Source organism: Salvelinus fontinalis, chromosome 4, assembly GCF_029448725.1.
Source record: "Salvelinus fontinalis isolate EN_2023a chromosome 4, ASM2944872v1, whole genome shotgun sequence".
Classification (NCBI taxonomy): domain Eukaryota; kingdom Metazoa; phylum Chordata; class Actinopteri; order Salmoniformes; family Salmonidae; genus Salvelinus; species Salvelinus fontinalis.
Window position 1 is genome coordinate 10256685 of NC_074668.1, and position 22533 is coordinate 10279217.

A 22533-nucleotide genomic window follows, 5' to 3' on the forward strand; every position below is an offset into this window, starting at 1 on the left:
ACAGGCCCTGGTCTGAGTGGTACAAGCTTGGTTTGAAACCCAGTTATGATCTCAAATCCCCATCCGCTCTATCCAAGCAATGCCAGACTGACTAGTGTTGCAAAATTCCGGTAACTCCCAGTTTGTCTGTAAATCGTGGTTGGAGGATGCTAGATTTCCTGCTTATTCCCTCCAGATTACGAGAACGTTCCGACTGTCTTCAAATCTTCCAACCCTGGGAATTTGGGGAAAGTGACAGAAATATTTCAAGCCTAAACCTGACCTTACCATGGAGAACATCTTGACTAACTGCGTGGTGCTGCTGGAGAACATGGAGGGCATGATGAAGTTGAGCAGCGACATCAACTCCAGCAGGTTGTTCTGCAGAGGGGTGCCAGTCAGGAGCAACCGGTGCTCAGCCTGGGGACACACAGAGACACGTAGTCAGGGAGGCAGAGGGACGCAGGGCGGGAGGAGCAACCAGTACCTGGTTGACACAGAGACAGGTAGTCAGGGGGAGAGAAACACAGGGAGGGAGGGAAGAGTAAACACAGGAAGGGAGAGGTAAACACAGAGTTAGGAGCAACCGGTGCTCAGCCTGGGTACACACAGAGTCAGACAGAACCAGGCAGTGTTGGGTACACTAACATTGATGGCCATGAGGTGGCGGTAACGGAGGGACTTCATGTTCTTCAGCATGTGGCCCTCGTCAAACACGGCGTACTTCAGTTTGAGCTTGCGGAAGAGACTGCGGTCGCTGTCGTTGCCGATGGCCAGGCTGTATCTGCAGAGAGGAATGACAGACATCAGCATCTATAGTTGAACGTTCATTCCCTATGTAGGGCCTACATCAAAGTGGAAGGGCTACAGGCATGCAAGCGCATGCCTATGACGACTAGGGGGGGGGGGCAATGACGTTCTATTTACATTCATCAGATACTGTCAGCTTTCGTGTGAAGCTGTCTTGTAATGTTTGTTGTTGGGGGCCTGCGCTGCTGCCAGCAACTGTTTGGGTGTCACGGTGCATTCCTTTCAGATGGCTAGGCATTGAACCTGTACTACCATTACTGTCCCTCAGTACCACCTCAAAGTTAGCATTTCACCACCATCTCATTTAACATCTCAAAGTACTGCCATATTGGACTTCACAGCGGTTGCTTGCCATTCTCTGCCACTTTCCCAACTGTTAACAACGATGGCATGCTGAGCACTTTATATCTGTGGCAAATTATTTGGACGATGGATACCTCCTAACTGTACAGCATTGCTGCGTTAGGCATTTTATCATTTACATTTTGTGGGGAAAAAAGCGGGGTAAAAAACAACTTTCAGTTAGCGATTCTCTCAAAACATTAACACCCCTAGCACCCACGCGCACACTAAGCAAAGTCAAGATGCCAGGGCCTATAAGTTCCAGTGAATTCCTGGTACTTATCGAATTGACTCATCGTGTGTGGAGGCTTAATGTCAGCTAACAAGATTGGAGAAGACGTACCAAGACGTGCCTTCATTTTCCAAATGTCGCACTCGTACAATGGAACCATCCCAAATAGCAACCTCTTCCCTTTATAGTGCACTACTTTTCACCACAGCTCATAGGGCTCTGGTCAAAATATGTGCACTATGAAGGGAAGAGGGTGCCACTTGGGACAGCCACAGCACGTAAAGCTCTTTAATATCATTCATCCATGCATAACAAAGTGCATTTCTGGTTCAGACAGACACCTAGGCCATTAAAACACCCCTGCACAACTTTAAGGGTGTAGGGCGAAGTTGGCCCTAGACCAAGAGGGGGGCAAAGTACGGCTCGCCGGACACTTCAATCCGTCCCGTGAGACATTTAAATATTAATTATTATATTTAAGTTACGTTTTTGCCCTAAAATAACTCATTCCATGATAAACAATGAATAGATGGCGCTGTAGCCTGGCAGCGCTCTCTGTATTTGGGCCTACAGTCAGATTCAGAATGCACTCAAGTCATCATTACCACTTCATTGCTTGACGACTTTTGACGTGAAAAATTAGTTCTGCGAAAATGAGAAGTGGACTCTGAATGTCGTGTGTTTAAAGAAGAATGGACAGCAAAATACTTTACTAATATTGGACACAAGGCGGTATGTCTATGCCAAGAAAGAGTTGCCGTTTTTAAGGAATATAATCTCAATCGAAACTTTAATGAAGCATGCTAACAGGGAAAAAATGCTTGGAAAAAATGAATCTACTGTGGAACAAACGTCAGACGGATCACCAAATCTAACCGGTAAAAACATTGGCCTACTAAAAAGATTACAAGACAAACTAAAAGAAGAAAGCACCAACTCAGAGGATTTGATATTTCTTCACTGTATTATTAATCAGGAAGCCCTGTGTAATATAGTGTGTTAAAGCTGGAAAATCATGTCAAAGTGGTTGTAAAACTTGTCAAGGGGACTTAACCATCGTCAGTTCATTCAGCTGTTCAATGACAGAGGCAGAGCACCAGGACTTGTTGTACCATTCAAATGTGCGCTGGCTAAGCCTAGGAAAAGTATTATTTCGCCGTGTGTGGGAACTGAGGGGAGATGGGTATGTTCCTTGACGACTTCAACGAGTTGAAAGACAGATTGGCTGAGCGACTTAGCTTTCGGTGTGGCCATATTGGGGCATCTGAACCATCTGAACGGTGTTTTTGTGCATGGACTGTATTCTAACGGGAACGCATTCAAGACCAAACTTATGTTGTTCTCCAGACAAATGAGCAGCCGGTCTCTCGACGATTTTCTGACACCAGACGCACTGAATGTGCCAACATCGCAGTGCTGCACAGACATACAGTCGTGGACAAAAGCTTTGAGAATGACAAATATTAATATCCACAAAGTTTGCTGCTTCAGTGTCTTTAGATATTTTTGTCAGATGTTACTATGGAATACTGAAGTATAATTACAAGCATTTCATAAGTGTCAAAGGCTTTTATTGACAATTACATGAAGTTGATGCAAAGAGTCAATATTTGCAGTGTTGACCCTTCTTTTTCAAGACCTCTGCAATCCACCCTGGCATGCTGGCAATTAACTTCTGGGCCACATCCTGACTGATGGCAGCCCATTCTTGCATAATCAATGCTTGGAGTTTGTCAGAATTTGTGGGTTTTTGTTTGTCCACCCGCCTCTTGAGGATTGACCACAAGTTCTCAATGGGATTAAGGTCTGGGGAGTTTCCTGGCCATGGACCCAAAATATCAATGTTTTGTTCCCCGAGCCACCAAGTTATCACGTTTGCCTTATGACAAGGTGCTCCATCATGCTGGAAAGGCATTGTTCGTCACCAAACTGTTCCTGGATGGTTGGGAGAAGTTGCTCTCGGGGGATGTGTTGGTACCATACTTTATTCATGGCTGTGTTCGTAGGCAAAATTGTGAGTGAGCCCACTCCCTTGACTGAGAAGCAACCCCACACATGGTCTCAGGATGCTTTACTGTTGGCATGACACAAGACTGATGGTAGCGCTCACCTCATCTTCTCCGGACAAGCTTTTTTCCAGATGCCCCAAACAATCGGAAAGGGGATTCATCAGAGAAAATGACTTTAACCCAGTCCTCAGCAGTCCATTCCCTGTACCTTTTGTAGAATATCAGTCTGTCCCTGATGTTTTTCCTGGAGAGAAGTGGCTTCTTTGCTACAATTCTTGACACCAGGCCATCTTCCAAAAGTCTTCGCCTCACTGTGCGTGCAGATGCACCTGCCTGCTGTCATTCCTGAACAAGCTCTGTACTGGTGGTGCGCCGATCCCGCTGCTGAATCAACTTTAGGAGACGGTTCTGGCGCTTGCTGGACTTTCTTGGGCGCCCTTTAGCCTTCTTCACAATAATTGAACCGCTCTCCTTGAAGTTCTTGATGATCTGATAAATGGTTGATTTAGGTGCAGCAATATCCTTGCCTGTGAAGCCCCTTTTGTGCAAAGGAAAGATGACGGCACGTGTTTCCTTGCAGGTAACCATGGTTGACAGAGGAAGAACAATGATTCCAAGCACCACCCTCCTTTTGAAGCTTCCAGTCTGTTATTTGAATTCAATCAGCATGACAGAGTGATATCCAGCCTTGTCCTCGTCAACACTCACACCCGTGTTGAGAGAATCACTGACATGATGTCAGCTGGTCCTTTTGTGGCAGGGCTGAAATACAGTGGAAATGTTTTTTGGGATTCAGTTCATTTGCAAGGCAAAGAGGGACGTTGCAATTAATTGCAATTCATCTGATCACTCTTCATAACATTCTGGAGTATATGCAAATTGCCATCATACAAACTGAGGCAGCAGACTCAGTGAAAATTAATATGTGTGTCATTCAAAACTTTTGGCCACGACTGTACAGTAGACATTTGGCAAGATTGAGACTTAGCTGGAGGTTGTATCATGCCGCCCCCCCCCCCCCCACCCCACCCCACCAGACACACAACTAGAGCTCATGGACATCCAGTGTGACAGTGCTTTGAAGGAGAAGTACAACACAACCACAAATACCAGTTTTATGGCTCACTGAATGAAACAGTTTCCAAACATGAAAAAGCACGCCCAGAGGATGCTGGTTTTATTCGGGTCGTGTGTGTGAACAAACTTTTCTCAGTAATTTAATGCATGGGCAAGGCAACTACAACAAATCCCATCACAGGTCAAATTTAACAAACCATTTGTCAGCTGTTCTGAGGATCTCTACTTCAGAAATGACACCAGACTTCAACGCCCTTTCCAAGAGAGCTGAACAGACCCATTGCTCACATTAAGACTGAAATCACCAAGAGTGGTAGGCCAGGCAAGGGTTCTTTCCCTGTTTTCAACAGTCTGTTAAAATTTTTTTATGGTGATGGTTATTGCAGTGAGAATTATCCAGCAATGCATTTGGATACTGGCCTTGTCCCCATTCATTTGACATTACTGCAATCGCTCAGTACTTTATTTGGGCTGAGATGATTTGACAACTGTTCAGTAATCTGCTTTAATATACAGAGTTAAAGACCATCTACATATCAACATGAAGCCAAATGTTTTTGTGTGTATGCGGTTTACAATGTTATTTTTTTAGGGTGGATGTGAAATAAGAAGTATTCCATAAAACAGGCCATTCAATATGAACGCAAATTCTTAACATTTTTGCTCTTATTTGCGTCACTCAGATTGTACATCAGGAACAGATGATCTTTATCAGATGTCTGCTGTTTCCAGTCATATAAACATGTTTTTTCATATTTCAAAAGTTTGCACTTTTTGTGTCTGAGTCTGATTGTGGGTAGAGATAGTACATAGTTGTTCTGCAATCTTAGCAGCATATGTACACCTACAGTACACTACTACTTGTGTGTCAACGTGAACAAAAGGCTTCATATGTTTTGTCACACATATAATACGTGTCCCTTCACTTGGTTTCAAAAGCTGAAAGTGGCCCTTGAGCCAAAAGGTTTGCCTACCCCTGCCCTAGACGCTGATCTTGGGTCAGTGCACCCCTGCATAGCTGTAAAGGTGTAGAGTGAAGTTGGCCCTAGACGTTGATCTGGGTCAGTGCACCCCTGCATAGCTGTAAAGGTGTAGAGTGAAGTTGGCCCTAGACGTTGATCTGGGTCAGTGCACCCCTGCATAGCTGTAAAGGTGTAGAGTGAAGTTGGCCCTAGACGTTGATCTGGGTCAGTGCACCCCTGCATAGCTGTAAAGGTGTAGAGTGAAGTTGGCCCTAGACGTTGATCTGGGTCAGTGCACCCCTGCATAGCTGTAAAGGTGTAGAGTGAAGTTGGCCCTAGATGCTGATCTTGAGGTAGTTTGAAAATAAATAAATAATAAAACACATAAAAAATGTTTTGCTCAGACAACTTGGGGGGCCAAATTATACCACACGCAGGCAAAATTCTGCCCGCAGTCCTCCAGTTGGGGAACCCTGCACTAGGGGTTATTGTGGTTCCACTGACAGACTGAAACCTATCTGACAGAATGGCGTGCATGTGTCTGTCATAGACAACTCTAGTTCCCAAAAGCCATTTAAAGAAAGCATGGGCAGCGCCATTAAGTACTTTGACCATTTTGAAGTAGTCAACCGGGTGGGACTTCATATGGGTTAAGGAAGGATCACATAATTCCATCCAGGCCCTCAGGAGGGATCAGCCAATGAGTTATACTTGTTCGCAAACATTCCATAACGGCAGGTGGCAGTAAATCTCCAACCGTGGCTTCATACCTGTTCAGACAACACACTCCAGGTGGCAGTAAATCTCCAACTGTGGCTTCATACCTGTTCAGACAACACACTCCAGGTGGCAGTGTGCACCCTTTCAGTTTGTTTACCAACTCATAAAAAGTAGTAGAAGAAAATGGACTACTTCAAAATGGAGATGGCCTCATTGGCACTATCCGTACATTCACAGACGCCATAATCGGACAGACACAAAGACGAGTCGTCTAAGTCTATGGTGTGTACAGTTGAAGTCGGAAGTTTACATACACTTAGGTTGGAGTCATTAAAACTTGTTTTTCAACCACTCCACAAATTTTCTGTTAACAAACTATAGTTTTGGCAAGTCGGTTAGGACATCTACTTTGTGCATGACACAAGTAATTTTTCCAACAATTGTTTACAGACAGATTATTTCACTGTATCACAATTCCAGTGGGTCAGAAGTTTACATACACTAAATTGACTCTGCCTTTAAACAGCTTGGAAAATTCCAGAAAATGATGTCATGGCTTTTAGCTTCTGATAGGCAATTTGACATCATTTGAGTCAATTGTAGGTGTACCTGTGGATGTATTTCAAGGCCTACCTTCAAACTCAGTGCCTCTTGCTTGACATCATGGGAAAATCAAAAGAAATCAGCCAAGACCTCAGACAAAAATTGTAGACCTCCACAAGTCTGCTTCATTATTGGGAGCAATTTCCAAACGCCTGAAGGTACAACGTTCATCTGTACAAACAATAGTACGCAAGTATAAACACCATGGGACCACGCAGCCATTATACCGCTCAGGAAGGAGAAGCGTTCTGTCTCCTAAAGATGAACGTACGTTGGTGCGAAAAGTGCAAATAAATCTAAGAACAACCGCAAAGGACCTTGAAGATGCTGGAGGAAACAGGTACAAAAGTATCTATATCCACAGCAAAATGAGTCCTATATCGACATAACCTGAAAGGCCGCTCAGCAAGGAAGAAGCCACGGCTCCAAAACCGCCATAAAAAAGCCAGACTACGGTTTGCAACTGCACATGGGGACAAAGATCGTACTTTTGGGAGAAATGTCCTCTGGTCTGATGAAACAAAATAGAACTGTTTGGTCATAATGACCATCGTTATGTTTGGAGGAAAAAGGGGAGGCTTGCAAGCCGAAGAACACCATCCCAAACGTGAAGCACGGGGGTGGCAGCATCATGTTGTGGGGGTGCTTTGCTGCAAGAGGGACTGGTGCACTTCACAAAATAGATGGCATCATGAGGATGGAAATGATGTGGATATATTGAAGCAGCATCTCAAGACATCAGTCAGGAAGTTAAAGCTTGGTCGCAAATGGGTCTTCCAAATGGACAATGACCCCAAGCATACTTCCAAAGTTGTGGCAAAATGGCTTAAGGGCAACAAAGTCAAGGTATTGGAGTGGCCATCACAAAGCCCTGACCTCAATCCTATAGAACATTTTTGGGCAGAACTGAAAAAGTGTGTGAGAGCAAGGAGGCCTACAAACCTGACTCAGTTACACCAGCTTTGTCAGGAGTAATGGGACAAAAGTCACCCAACTTATTGTGGGAAGCTTGTGGAAGGCTACCCAAAACGTTTGACCCAAGTTAAATCATTTAAAGGCAATGCTACCAAATACTAATTTAGTGTATGTAAACTTCTGACCCACTGGGAATGTGATGAAAGAAATAAAAGCTGAAATAAATCACTCTGCTATTATTCTGACATTTCACATTCTTAAAATAAAGTGGTGATCCTAACTGACATAAGACAGGGAATTTTTACTAGGATTAAATGTCAGGAACACTGAAAAACTGAGTTTAAATGTATTTGGCTAAGGTGTATGGAAACTTCCGACTTCAACTGTATGTCTGCATGTGTCAAATTAAATGTTATTGGTCACATACATGTGTTTAGCAGATGTTAATGTGGGTGTAGCGAAATGCTTGTGTTTCTAGCTCCGACAGTGCAGTAATATCTAACAAGCATGTGTGTTGAACGACTCACGTGGACACGATGACGTTGAAGTCCAACTTATTATTAAGGATGTCATGTCGCAGGTACTGCCGGTCCTCCATAGAGCCTGAAAACACATCAGTGTTTACGCCATAGAAATATAATTACCATCCAATATGGCCTCATTGATTACAACGGGGACGCCCTTTCTAGTAATAATATGTCAACGGTTTACACATCATCCGCTTAGACTCAAAAGCTAACAACCGATCGCTTTATCCTGGACTTGAAGAGATGGGACCGCAACCAAAATAAGTCAGATGTTATTGTGCCAGTCATGTAAAAAAATATATATATACAATAATTTGACAAATAAAATCAACCAATCAAAAACGCCTCACCGTAATAGACTAGCACCTTGAGTCTGGGGCACCACAGCTTTAGCTCCCGAACCCAGTTATCTGGAGCAAAGGGAACACATTTCAGACCACTTTAATACAATTGACTCAGACAAAACCTGACATTATGCCACACAGATATTAAAAGGCCAGACAATTTTAAGTGAAATTATCAAACAATACTCCTTTGTTCGTGTCATGTTTTCTATAAGTGGTTATAAAACACACTTAATTGGTTATAAAGTGAGTGGATTGACATGAGCAGAGCCCTTACCCAGGGTGGAGGCGGGCACAGTGATGAGGTGGGGGCCTTTGATGCCATCCTGGTACAGTCTGGCCAGGAAGGCTATGGCCTGGATGGTCTTTCCCAAACCCTGTCGAGTAGACGACCAAGAGAGTAAAAAGAGAGATGGAGAGAAAGAAAGAGAGCGAGAAAGAGAGAAAATAGAGATCAATATCTGCTCTTCAAAACAAGTATGAGTTAAAAACAGCATCACGGAGCCCCAGTTCTCTTGTCAGGACTTGGAATCACCTCCTGGCAACCTAACAGTATTTCAACCAAACAAGACACCACTGGCAACCTAACAGTATTTCAACCAAACAAGACACAGCCTTTCCTTTTAAAATGTTAAAATAACAGATATGTCCCACCCATTCCTTTAGTTCTCTGTGTGTATTCACCTGCCGTTGCTCCACCCACACCATTAGTCAAACACTCACTTATCTAGAGCCTTTGTAAAAAAAACGTTGGTCGCTAAATCCGTCTAGAAGGACCACGTAAAAACGATTGGCTGGTATGCCCTCATCCGTCTGAGCGGTCAGCTGTGAATGCCCTCACCCGCTGTATACTTATAACTGATTGGTTTGGTTCTGCCCACTATAGTGCTGTCCGGTTAGAACATCACTGTACTCTTGACAGTCACCATTACACGTTTCCATTTGAGGATGTTTATATGATTCTGGTCATCCAAATGACTTGGAATCTTATTGTTGTGGTTGTAGAAGACAAAGATACGAACACATGTAAACAATATTAGTTAAGGGTTATAACTATGCAATATATGTACATTAAGGGGCAAATGTCATTACCCGTATAACCTGTCTATAATGGGTTATAAACACAGCATCAATATAGACATATACATTCACCTCTTGGCGCGAGAGAGAGAGAGAAACTAATTACTTGGATTGAAAAAGGGTCAAGATTTATGGCACCATCTCGCTCCAGCCTGGTGAGAATGTTTCCAGGTTGAGACCTTGAGATCAGATGTGCCCTGCTGAGTCGTAAATGACTCTGGACATGAGCGATCTCCAAGAACTGTCTGGGGTGACGCTAGAAGCTCGCTCATGGCAGCACAATAAAACCCTTTAATAAAAGGCCGCTATGGAAAACGCTGTGGAAGCGTGAGCAGACAAAACACTGTGTTTATCAATACGACAATTAAACCACTTCTGCACAAGTACTTGTCCAACCAATGCAATAACACTTCTGGCAGTACAGAATATTACTACATAGGATAAACAATCCATCAAGTAGTATTGGCAACTCTTAACATTAATGAATAGTAACAGCCATACAGTAGAACACATATGGCTGAAACGTATCAACGTAACATGTGGTAATTAATGAATAGTAACAGCCATACAGTAGAACACATATGGCTGAAACGTATCAACGTAACATTTAGTAATTAGTGGTAATTATCTATTACTACCCAGCATGTGAAAACCCAGATAAAACCCTCTTGCAACTTCCATTTTGATGCACGCACAACATTCAGACATTCATGTTAGTGACAGTAAAAACATACGCCTTCTCCCTTCGGATGATCATAACGCTCTGACCGGAGCTGAGCGGGTGCAGTGTCCAGATGCGCATTTTCAAGCACTCTGATTGGTTAGGAATGGCAGTGCTATGATGAAAGAGGGATAACGAAGGTAGGCTGAGCAGCCAAACTGACGGGACATAAGAGAAACTGAAGGGACTGCGAGTGGAAGTCGACAGAAAGGAGCAGGACGGCCTTCACAGCCATTTTATACTTGCCATTGTCTGTTTTCGGTTGGTAACAGTTCTAGAATACAGGGAGGGGTAATCCACATAATTAAACACTATAGTATGTGGCAAAGTCTCAAATGGCACCCTATTCGCTATGGGCCCTGGCCAATAGTACACTAGAGAGAATAGGGTGGCATTTGGGAAACAGCGTGCATCTATATTGGGTAGTCAGCTCACCATCTCATCAGCCAGGATTCCACTCAGCTTGTGTTGGTGCAGCAGGAGAAGCCACTTCAGCCCAATCAACTGGTAGGGTTTCAATTGTAACCTGCATGGCAACCAATCACGATGTAAGACATTTAGAGACAAACCAATCACAATACAATATATTTAGAGGAAAAAACGAGACATCCAGTATCTGACAGCTGTGTAGCATAACATTTATCTATGATGCAATACATCATTTGTTTAATGGGGTCAAAAAGGTTTATTCCTTTATTATTTCTAGACAATAAGTCATAGCATATGTGGAGATAACTTTTCAGAATACATCCATTATGCCATGGTAAATGGATGAATGAATTACAATGGCATTCACTTAGCATTTGGGATTTTTCTGTTTGTTACCAGTGAGGATTTTTTCTCTTAATAAAGGGTCTATTGGGCGGTCCTTCAATACCTTCTATTTCCCCAATCGGAATATAAAATGACTACAGCAAATTAGATGTAATCTATGTTTAGTAGACAAACGTTGAACGTTTCAGATAGAAATGCCATTACTCCTTGTCAGAGAGGCATATTTGATCTAACATAACATATTTCTACCTGAACGGTTCCAAAACGTTGCGTCCTGCCGAACGGCACCTCTGGACATTTCACTTACTTTCTGTTGAGGATGGAGGGCTGGGTCACGGAGCCCATGTCCTTGTCGATGACCTGGTTGACTCCCTTCAACATCTTGCCCGAGATGTTCTGGCACTTGGACATGAGGCCCTGGACCACGGCTCTCTCCCTCAGCACCACCCTACAGCCCAGCAGCAGCACCAAAGACAGGCCTTTCTCCTTCTGGAACAGCTCCTTCTAAAAATGGACACACGCATTAAAAAAAAAGTGTGTCACCAACCGGTCATAATGCCTCATCTTTTTCATTTGATGTGATATCAGTTATGCAATTGTATGGTTGCACAACGAAGCCCAAGCCGTGAATTAAAGATGAGGCTATGTCATGGTCGTTGAGGACTACCATACAGTGGGCCAGCTGAACTCACACCACATTCAGATAACATCTTTCAGCTGGTGGTGGATGTGGTGGTGGAGCCGGTTCAGGTTTAAAGTGCCTTGTGGCTCTTCAATTCACACCTACATATCCAATGTTCCTGCTTAGAGCTGTGTGGGAGTGACAACCTTGCATGTCCAATGACCCTGTTTAGAAGCGGAAGCCGAAACAGGAAGTGCCCGTGATTTGCTCCGTTGAGAAGTGGTCACCAGAATTAGAGGGTATGCTTCTGGACTTCTTTGCTAGCGCTGATTGGAATGTTTTGAGGCTCCGCAGATAACGTCGACGAACAAACCACCACCGGCTTCATTAGAAAATGCATCGCCGGCGTTGTGCCCATGGTGAGGGTTCGCATCTTCTCCAATCAAAAGCCCTGGATTAACAGAGTTTGGCGCTAAACTAAAGAACAGAGCTACCACACACAAGGCTACCACACACAGGGCTACCACACACAACCCTGAGGCTACGGCTGAGGACAGGAACAAGTACAAGAACAACCACTATGACCTCCACAGTCATCAAACGAGAAAAGGGACAATATAAGAATAAGGTGGAATCATACTACATAGGCTCCGACGCCCTCCACATGTAGCAGGGGCTACAGTCTATTATAGATTACAAAGGAAGACCCAGCCGTAATCTGCCCAACGATGCCTCTCTACCAGACAAACTCAATGCATTTGATGCACGCATTGAAAACAAAAACATCAAGGCGGGTATGAGGGCCGTCACCGACCCAGAGGATTGGGTGAGCTCGCTCTCTGAGGCGGGCCCCGACGGTATTCCATGCACATTCTCAGAGCATGCGCAGAAAAGCTCACAGATATATTCACTGTAATTTTCAACCTCTCCTTGTCCCCGTCTGTATTCCCCACATGTTTTAAACTGACCACCATCATTTCTGTTCCCAAGAACTCTAAGGCTTCATGACTCAATGACTACCGCCCTGTAGCACTCACATCTGTAATCATGAAGTGCTTTGATAATCTGGTTATGGCACACATTAATTCCACCATCCCAGACCCATTCCAATATGCATACCGCCCCAACAGATCCATAGATTACACAATCTCAATTGCTCTCCACACTGCCCCTATCCACCTAAATAAGAGGAACACCTGAGAATGCTGTTCATTGACTACAGCTCAGAGTTCAACACCATTATCCCCTCACCAAGCTTAGGACTCTGGATCTACAGGTGTACCATTGAGAGCATATTGACTGGCTGCGTCACCACTTGGTATGGCAATAGCACCACTCTCGATCGCACGCCACTACAAAGGGTTGTGTGGACATGCCCAGTACATTACTGGGGCCGAGCTCCCTGCCATCCAGGACCTCTAGATCAGGCGTCAAAGACCCCAACCACCCAAGCCATAGACTATTTTCTCTGCTGCCACACAGCAAGAGGTGCCGGTGCATCAAGTCTGACACCAACAGGCTCTTGAACAGCTTTTATCCCCAAGCAATATGACTGATAACTAGCTAACAAAATGGCTGCACAGACCGAGTTCACCATGTATGTTCACTGACCTTTTATTTTAACATTTGCACCATCTCTACACACACAGGGCCCTACACACTCACTCCATCTGATCACTCACACACATTTATACTGACTCCACTCACAAGCTAATGCTACTCTGTTTATCTACATCCTGCCTAGTCTGTCACGCCCACGCCGGATACCATCACAGACGTCAGGGCCTTTATTCATAGAGCATCTCACGGTTTGAAGTACTGACAGGTTCCCCTTCTGTCCATGTAATGATATTCATTAGGTCCTAAAAGGCCATTTTTGTTACAATGTAACCAAAACCGTACACAATGCACATCAACTGATAATGACCAACGTTCAGTTTCATTTGAGGACCAGGATGTTGACAACTGTGCCATACAGATTGTTTTTATGTATCGATTTCATTGCAAAGGGTGTATGAATTGATATGTAAAACGACACAAGATTCAAGACTTCTTGCTTTTCAGCTAAAATTGTACAGAATTCTTGCCACAAACAAAATGTTGACTATTTGGGGCATACAATCATTGTATCTCTGCAGATTTAGTTGTGAGGATACAGAATCATGACCATTTGCTCTGGTATTGCACTCAGGTAGCCTGTTTCTGGTATCAGGTTCAGGAATGGCTGAGAAAGCATAACATGAATCCAAAGTTGACCCTAGAAATAGAATTGTTGGGATATCTGGAGAGACCTAGTTAGTCAATTACTAATATTCTAATACTCTTAGTAGAAGTATTTATCTTCAACTTGCAATCTGTGGATTCTATTCGATATATTCAAATTGTATGTTAAACATCATAGCATAGTAGAAAGATATATGGCACGTAGAAATCCGAAGAGGGTGGCCAGCAGCGATAGGTGGGATGGGCTGAGGGAAGCTGAGGGTTGGGATGTGGAACTGGAGACAAGTGGGAGTGGAGATGCTGGGCGGGGGATAGAATGACGGTCAAAGGAAAAAGGAAAAAAAGTCTAAATAAACCCCCCAAAAAGTTTGAATGACACTGAGGGACAACATTATTACAGCGAATGCCTGTTGGCCTGAGGCTGACGCCGCACAGCTACACACACACACATAAACAGTTCCACATGCACTCCAACAGGTCGCTGGTCCGGGTCCCGGTCCTGATCTGTTGACGTGCCCTTGTGCGGGGCGCTTGACCCTGGTTGCTCCTGTGGGTCTCTCTGGATGGGAGTGTCTGCTAGGTGACTGAACGGAATGTAAATGTTGAGCAGCTTCACTGCAGGTAGATTGTATGTTTTAATATTCAATAAAAACGAATAAATCAACCTCTTGTGGCAGGCATTATAGAAAATGAATACAGGACTCAAACCATCTCTAAAGCAAGCACCCCCCCCCCACGTGCTAGTGCGTAGCCAGCTAATCTTTAGATTTCAAGTCTAGACAATTTGGGCTCCCGGGTGGCGCAGCCGTCTCAGGCACTGCATTTCAGTGCAAGAGGTGTCACATTACAGTCCCTGGTTCAAATCCAGGCTGTATCGCATCAAGCCGTGATTGGGAGTCCCATAGAGTGGCGCACAATTGGCCCAGCGTCATCCAGGTTTGGCCATCATTGTAAATAAGACTTTGTTCTGAACTGACTTGTGATAGAGATTTGGACCCCCCCATATCGAAAATAAAAACAAGATCTTTAGTTTACAGCAGTGTTTCCCTGTCGTCGCTCACTTTGTGACTAACAGGCGCCTGTCCTATGAATAAATCGCTAGAAGATGCCTATGGTTCATTCTAGGGGGAGAGGGCTTGGCTGACTGTTTTTCTGACTAGTAAAATTGTAAAAAAGTAGCCGTTTATATTTAAGTGGAAAAAGTACCCAGCTGGAAGTGTGTGTATAGCTGATGCTAGTGGAAAACACTGCTAGCCTATATTGCTCTGCTGCCAGCATGAGTGACATTGGCAGCAGCCAATGAGCTGGGGTTTCCATCATTCCACAACTAGTCACATGGTTTGTCATAGTAGGCCATTGGCTCAGAGAGAGAGAGAGTTGAAACCTAACATGGCTAAGGAGGCCAGGCCACGAGTCATAGACTGAGTAGAACACACCTTCACCTAAAACCAAAATCAGTGTACAAGGCAAAAAGAACAAGACACACAAATGGAAGAAAATGCCACTGAGGACAGAACTGCAGGGCCTTAGTTGGAGGGAGCATTGAGGCTCAGTGACACAAGAGCATGCAGATAGGAGAGGTGGTGTGCAATCTCTTACCAGGTTGCTCCATAAAGCAAAAGGCCGCAGCTCCACGATCTTCTTGGCCTTCTTCACCGAACAGCCGGCGATGAGGGACAGCTCGTCCAGCGAGGCCTCTTGGAAGAAGAGCAGGATCTGGCCTTGGAGCTTGGATGTGCCCACGTCTTCCGCCCCCGAGTCCAGGTCCTCGTCCTCAAACTCGCTGCTGGCCGTCTCCTCGTCCTCCGAGCTGCTGGCCCTCTCGTCAGAGGTGTGAGCCTTCCTCTTCCTCTCCACTGCCTCCATTTTAGCCATGCTGGTCCCGTTGGACATCTTCAGGCTCACCGAATTTGAGGAGGAGGTAGGTTTAGATTCAGGGGCAAATTTCTTGAACATCCATTTTAGAGGGGAAGCTTTGCTTGGCTTGGCTTCCTCCATGCCGTCCTTGGACTCTCTGCTCGGCTTGGCGTCACTCTTGGTGTCGCTCTTGGCTTTGGGTTCCTTTTTCTTGACTTCAGGGGAGCTGGAGTATTCCTCTTCAGTAGAAGAAATCAATAAAAAGGGCACGTTGATAAATGAGTACAGTAGTAATAAACACACTAGATGGTAAGAATAGGTGAAACAGTCACATGACTAGCAACACTATCAGTGATGTTTCAACTGGATGAGGACGGTCACATGATCACCTGGGTCAGAGAACATGCGAAGCGCCTCCAAGGCGTCGGCCACGTTCCACTCATGTTCCTGGAGCACAGCCCTGAGTTCCTGTAGGGTAGAAGAGATCAATTGTCACACTCCAGTCACCTTTTCTAAAAAAAATCACCCGATTTACTTAAAAATGGAAAAACGACTCTTTCCTCTTTTGTTCTTTATTGCTTCTCTATTGTTTCTGCAAGCGAGGGAGGAGGATGATGACGACAGAGGCCACAGTCAGACCAACACTTTAAAAATGGGCTATTCCTGGAAGTTTACAGTGAGTCTAAGAAAGATTCTCTCACCACCTGGTGTGTTATGATCATGACTCTCGAGGTGTGTGTGGTTGCTGTGGCAACAGCTGACTATAGAATTACATCACAGGTTGGTGGCACCTTAATTGGAGAGGACGAGCTAATGGTAATGGCTGGAGCAGAATAAGTGGAATGGTATCAAATACATCAGACACATTGGAGCGTTTCTCTATATGACTACTACCGTGATCAACACTCGCGCTCCAAGTACATTCTTAGATGACCTTCTATTGAGTACGTTCCTGTGAGGACAAGTGTGGAGAACGCATAAAACACCGGCACTCCCTCTACTGTAATACCTCACTCTGCACCTCCCCATTCACTGACCCTTCTTCCAGCCAGGACAATGGCAGCAATATAGACCAAACAAGATATACACAAAGCAAACATTTTACTTCATGCTAACACAGCTAGCTATATGTGCATCTTAATAATGTACCTAACCAGATAGAATAACAGGCAAAAAATTATCTAAAGCCAATGTTACCCAAGGTAAATGTCAATTCTTCATGGATAGCTACAATTCTTTGTGGCTATATGACTAGCTAACAGTACTAGCTAGCCAGTTAGCTCTATTAACTTACTATGGGCTTGCTACCTACTTTGTAGCCAGGATTTCTGTGTGGCTGACACTCTCACTCACTTCCTTATCCTGGTCAAAGAACTTCCTCTGCAGTTTCCTAACCATGGCCTCCTGTCTTTCCCAGCTGGGCTCTGCGCCCTCCTCTTCAGAGTCTTCAGCCTGGTGAATCAGACAGCGTGTTCATTAGTGTACACCGTAGCAAAACATTTTGAAAAAAAAGTAAATAGTGAATACACCCACAGTGAAGGTTAGTACTGCTGAGAAGCAGCAACGGCACAATGCATGCATGGTGTTAAGGTCTACCCCCCCTGCCTCACCAGAGACGTTCTACCCCCCAAACCCCACCAGAGACGTTCTACCCCCCCCCAACAGAGACAGTCTAAAGCAGCCCCCCCCCCCCCCAACAGAGACAGTCTAAAGCAGCCCCCCCCCCAACAGAGACAGTCTAAAGCAGCCCCCCCCCCCAACAGAGACAGTCTAAAGCAGCCCCCCCCCCAACAGAGACAGTCTAAAGCAGCCCCCCCCCCAACAGAGACAGTCTAAAGCAGCCCCCCCCCCCAACAGAGACAGTCTAAAGCAGCCCCCCCCCCCAACAGAGACAGTCTAAAGCAGCCCCCCCCCCCAACAGAGACAGTCTAAAGCAGCCCCCCCCCCAACAGAGACAGTCTAAAGCAGCCCCCCCCCCAACAGAGACAGTCTAAAGCAGCCCCCCCCCCAACAGAGACAGTCTAAAGCAGCCCCCCCCCCAACAGAGACAGTCTAAAGCAGCCCCCCCCCCAACAGAGACAGTCTAAAGCAGCCCCCCCCCCAACAGAGACAGTCTAAAGCAGCCCCCCCCCCAACAGAGACAGTCTAAAGCAGCCCCCCCCCCAACAGAGACAGTCTAAAGCAGCCCCCCCCCAACAGAGACAGTCTAAAGCAGCCCCCCCCCCAACAGAGACAGTCTAAAGCAGCCCCCCCCCCCAACAGAGACAGTCTAAAGCAGCCCCCCCCCCCAACAGAGACAGTCTAAAGCAGCCCCCCCCCCCAACAGAGACAGTCTAAAGCAGCCCCCCCCCCCAACAGAGACAGTCTAAAGCAGCCCCCCCCCCAACAGAGACAGTCTAAAGCAGCCCCCCCCCCAACAGAGACAGTCTAAAGCAGCCCCCCCCCCAACAGAGACAGTCTAAAGCAGCCCCCCCCCCCAACAGAGACAGTCTAAAGCAGCCCCCCCCCCCCAACAGAGACAGTCTAAAGCAGCCCCCCCCCCCAACAGAGACAGTCTAAAGCAGCCCCCCCCCCCAACAGAGACAGTCTAAAGCAGCCCCCCCCCCCAACAGAGACAGTCTAAAGCAGCCCCCCCCCCCAACAGAGACAGTCTAAAGCAGCCCCCCCCCCCAACAGAGACAGTCTAAAGCAGCCCCCCCCCCCAACAGAGACAGTCTAAAGCAGCCCCCCCCCCCCAACAGAGACAGTCTAAAGCAGCCCCCCCCCCCAACAGAGACAGTCTAAAGCAGCCCCCCCCCCCAACAGAGACAGTCTAAAGCAGCCCCCCCCCAACAGAGACAGTCTAAAGCAGCCCCCCCCCCAACAGAGACAGTCTAAAGCAGCCCCCCCCCCAACAGAGACAGTCTAAAGCAGCCCCCCCCCCAACAGAGACAGTCTAAAGCAGCCCCCCCCCCAACAGAGACAGTCTAAAGCAGCCCCCCCCCCAACAGAGACAGTCTAAAGCAGCCCCCCCCCAACAGAGACAGTCTAAAGCAGCCCCCCCCCAACAGAGACAGTCTAAAGCAGCCCCCCCCCCAACAGAGACAGTCTAAAGCAGCCCCCCCCCAACAGAGACAGTCTAAAGCAGCCCCCCCCCAACAGAGACAGTCTAAAGCAGCCCCCCCCCAACAGAGACAGTCTAAAGCAGCCCCCCCCCAACAGAGACAGTCTAAAGCAGCCCCCCCCCAACAGAGACAGTCTAAAGCAGCCCCCCCCCAACAGAGACAGTCTAAAGCAGCCCCCCCCCAACAGAGACAGTCTAAAGCAGCCCCCCCCCAACAGAGACAGTCTAAAGCAGCCCCCCCCCAACAGAGACAGTCTAAAGCAGCCCCCCCCACCAGAGACAGTCTAAAGCAGCCCCCCCCACCAACAGAGACAGTCTAAAGCAGCCCCCCCCCCCAACAGAGACAGTCTAAAGCAGCCCCCCCCCAACAGAGACAGTCTAAAGCAGCCCCCCCCAACAGAGACAGTCTAAAGCAGCCCCCCCCCAACAGAGACAGTCTAAAGCAGCCCCCCCCCAACAGAGACAGTCTAAAGCAGCCCCCCCCCAACAGAGACAGTCTAAAGCAGCCCCCCCCCAACAGAGACAGTCTAAAGCAGCCCCCCCCCAACAGAGACAGTCTAAAGCAGCCCCCCCCAACAGAGACAGTCTAAAGCAGCCCCCCCCCAACAGAGACAGTCTAAAGCAGCCCCCCCCAACAGAGACAGTCTACAGCAGCCCCCCCCCACCAACAGAGACAGTCTAAAGCAGCCCCCCCCCAACAGAGACAGTCTAAAGCAGCCCCCCCAACAGAGACAGTCTAAAGCAGCCCCCCCCCCAACAGAGACAGTCTAAAGCAGCCCCCCCCCAACAGAGACAGTCTAAAGCAGCCCCCCCCCCCCCCCCAACAGAGACAGTCTAAAGCAGCCCCCCCCCAACAGAGACGGTCTAAAGCCCCCCCCCCCCCCCCCCCAACAGAGACGGTCTAAAGCCCCCCCCCCCCGCCAGAGACGGTCTAAAGCCCCCAGAGAAGGTCTAAAGCCCCCCTCCCCCAACAGAGACGGTCTAAAGAGCCCCCCCCCCCCCACCAGAGACGTCTAAAGCCCCCCTACCAGAGACGATCTATCCCTCCCCCAGCGGCCTCACCAGAGACGGTCTACTCCACCCCCGTCTTACCGGAGACGTTCTCTTCCTCTTGCTGGGCTGCTGGACCACATCTTTGTCTCGACAACTGCTGGATCCGTCCGGTTTCTTCTTCCGCGTTGAGTCTGGACAACCGATTGAGTCAATGTGTGAGGAGAAACATGCCTATATTTTTCATGTTTTAGCAACGGCAGACAAAGCCCTATAGCCATCATTACAATGAGGTCCAGGCTATGTTGTCATGAGCGGAAGAAGAGATGTCATAAACATAGAAAACACTGGTCAAGCAGGCCATGTTTGGTGGTATAGTAGGGGACAGGCCGCAACCTGCTGTCTATGGTAGTAGTAAATCAAACAGATACCTTTGTCACCAAACATCAGGCATGAGGCTACGGCACCATCTAAAGTGCTTGTGCTTTCAATCACCTGAAAACAAAGCAAAGTTCAATATATGAGCGATGTGAATCCAGACACTGAGCAGCAGCTGTCTTTAAGAGACTATATAATAGTTTGTGACAGAAAAGTGATTGATATGAAATTACCTCCAGCAACTCCTTCCTGTTTCTGTTAGGGAAGATTTCCTGCAGTTTTTCCAGTCTCTCGTCCAGCTCCTTGTCAACTTGGTCTTCCTTATCATATGGCTCAGTCATCTCTCTTACCTCTAGCTTCACTGGTTTCTTCACTGGTTTCTTCACTGGTTTCTTCACTGGTTTCTTCACTGGTTTCTTCACTGGTTCCCTGAAAGAGAAAGAACTACAAGATTAGACTGGCATGTTAAGCAACACTTAATGGAATTAGTTATAACGTTACCTTGACGCAAGTCATGGGGGAAATATGGGCTAGGCCTAGATATTTCATCTCAACGCAGCTCTACTTACTTCACCACTTTCGTTAATTTATCCCTCATCGAATCACTTGCCAAATCGTCATCAGAGTCACTGATGACATCTTCAAACACTACTCCTCGCCCAGGTTTTCCTAGGTTGGCCATAGGTGTTGTTACTCGTGCTGTATGGGCCATAGAAATATGGGCAAAGACAGTTTAGCAATCAGATGTAATTAAAGCGAGGGCACATACTATAGTTATGCGATTGTTGCTAGCAATCAGTTCACCACCCAAAACACAATTTGGTTGACCAACCAACTAGCTTTCTATTTAGCTAGCTAACGTTAAATGTTAGCTGTCGCCCAGAGAAAGTGACTGATAAAGCTAGCTAACGTTAGCTAACGGCTAAGGTATAGCTAAATGTCAACAGTACAAAGTCATCATATATTATGATTAGGGTTAACTAGCTAAGCCACATATGTATAGTGTAGGTCCTGCTCTTGCCGCTGGTTATAAGCGATGTGGCAGCTAGCGGTCTAGCTAGCTACACAATGGCTGACTACTGTTAGCTTAGCTAGTTAGCAAGCAAATCATACCTGGTTTATTCTCCTTTTCTGACTCTGGACTTACGGAACCGCTGTATTTATCCTGGTTAGACGTTGCTTTATTATTGTCAAAACGAAACCGGTCCAAATTAAACAAACTCATTTTCAAACGACAAGTATTAAAACGTTACACAGCTAGCTAGCAAGCAATAGAGGTGAGCTCTTTGTCTCGGCACAAAAGATTCCTTATTCTGGCTACGATTAACCAATGAATTGGTGCCAATAACGCTGTAGTAGCTAGCAAGCTAGCCACGAAACGTTCCACCTTTGAAAGCGGGACTCTCAATAGTTGCAAGTTGTCCGTACTCAAACTATCCAACGATAAACTCATCAATTATACAATCCAACATACGTTCCTTATTTTAGATATACGGCTAGCTAAACGTTAACACTAACTATAAAAATCTTATACTATGAGAAACATTTATTTTCCCGCGAACTCATTCTGCTTCGAAAGACAATAACGACGCTTTCGATTGGACAAGATTTCTCAACGGCAAGTGCAATGGACCAATAGCAAAACCACACACTAAAGCAGAGACCAACCGGCTTTTCACATCCGGCACCAATACGTAACCACATACATTTTGTAACGTAAGCTAACATGCAGCTTTTTACATTTTAACGAATACATTTGTGTAGCCAGTAACTTTGTATATATTTTATGTATTCCAGCACAACAGAAATGAATTGCAGTTAGTCAAACGTTTTTCATGATTATGGTATTCTGCCTTGGTTATTTCAATATTTGCTAATTTCAGTAATGTTTCAATCTGATCCATAATGGTAATTACATAATAAGAAATTAATGATATTGTTGTAACAGGATAAAATTATAAAATAAGATGATCGATTAAATAAACAATGATCTTTGCAGGCCAGCCGGTAAGGTTTGAAGCTGTGGTTAGACGTGTATGCGATACGAATGTCCACTAGGTGACACACTATAACAGATCTGCTATTTCATCCACTCTCATACATGTAGTGTCCACAGGGGGGCAACACATACAAATACTCTTGCCTGGGGCTGGGACTGGAGCTGAGGATGGAGCTGGGTGGTGAGTAGGGGCTGGGTAGTGAGTATAGGCTGGAGCTGGGTAGTGAGTAGGGGCTGTGGATGGAGCTGGGTAGTGAGTAGGGGCT

At 46.1% G+C, this 22533-nt stretch overlaps 1 protein-coding gene across 2 annotated transcripts in view; it reads right to left on the reverse strand.

Annotated features, from left to right (window-relative positions):
- LOC129853065 (SWI/SNF-related matrix-associated actin-dependent regulator of chromatin subfamily A containing DEAD/H box 1A-like) overlaps positions 1 to 21862 on the reverse strand; it is a 26917-nt gene extending 5055 nt beyond the window's left edge. The window contains exons 1-15 of one of the 2 annotated variants that reach the window (XM_055918724.1): positions 21382 to 21862; positions 20838 to 20967; positions 20502 to 20697; positions 20322 to 20385; positions 19993 to 20084; positions 17151 to 17249; positions 16187 to 16265; positions 15540 to 16036; positions 11403 to 11599; positions 10757 to 10847; positions 8798 to 8897; positions 8527 to 8586; positions 8177 to 8252; positions 628 to 763; positions 268 to 399 (exon numbers count right to left, since the gene is read on the reverse strand). In XM_055918724.1, the coding sequence (XP_055774699.1) occupies positions 268 to 399; positions 628 to 763; positions 8177 to 8252; positions 8527 to 8586; positions 8798 to 8897; positions 10757 to 10847; positions 11403 to 11599; positions 15540 to 16036; positions 16187 to 16265; positions 17151 to 17249; positions 19993 to 20084; positions 20322 to 20385; positions 20502 to 20697; positions 20838 to 20967; positions 21382 to 21493 (2061 nt within the window). In that variant the 5' untranslated portion in view covers positions 21494 to 21862. The remainder of the gene's footprint in view (positions 1 to 267; positions 400 to 627; positions 764 to 8176; positions 8253 to 8526; positions 8587 to 8797; positions 8898 to 10756; positions 10848 to 11402; positions 11600 to 15539; positions 16037 to 16186; positions 16266 to 17150; positions 17250 to 19992; positions 20085 to 20321; positions 20386 to 20501; positions 20698 to 20837; positions 20968 to 21381) is intronic. The other variant, XM_055918725.1, reaches the window with a different exon arrangement.
- Between the last annotated feature and the right edge of the window lie 671 nt (positions 21863 to 22533).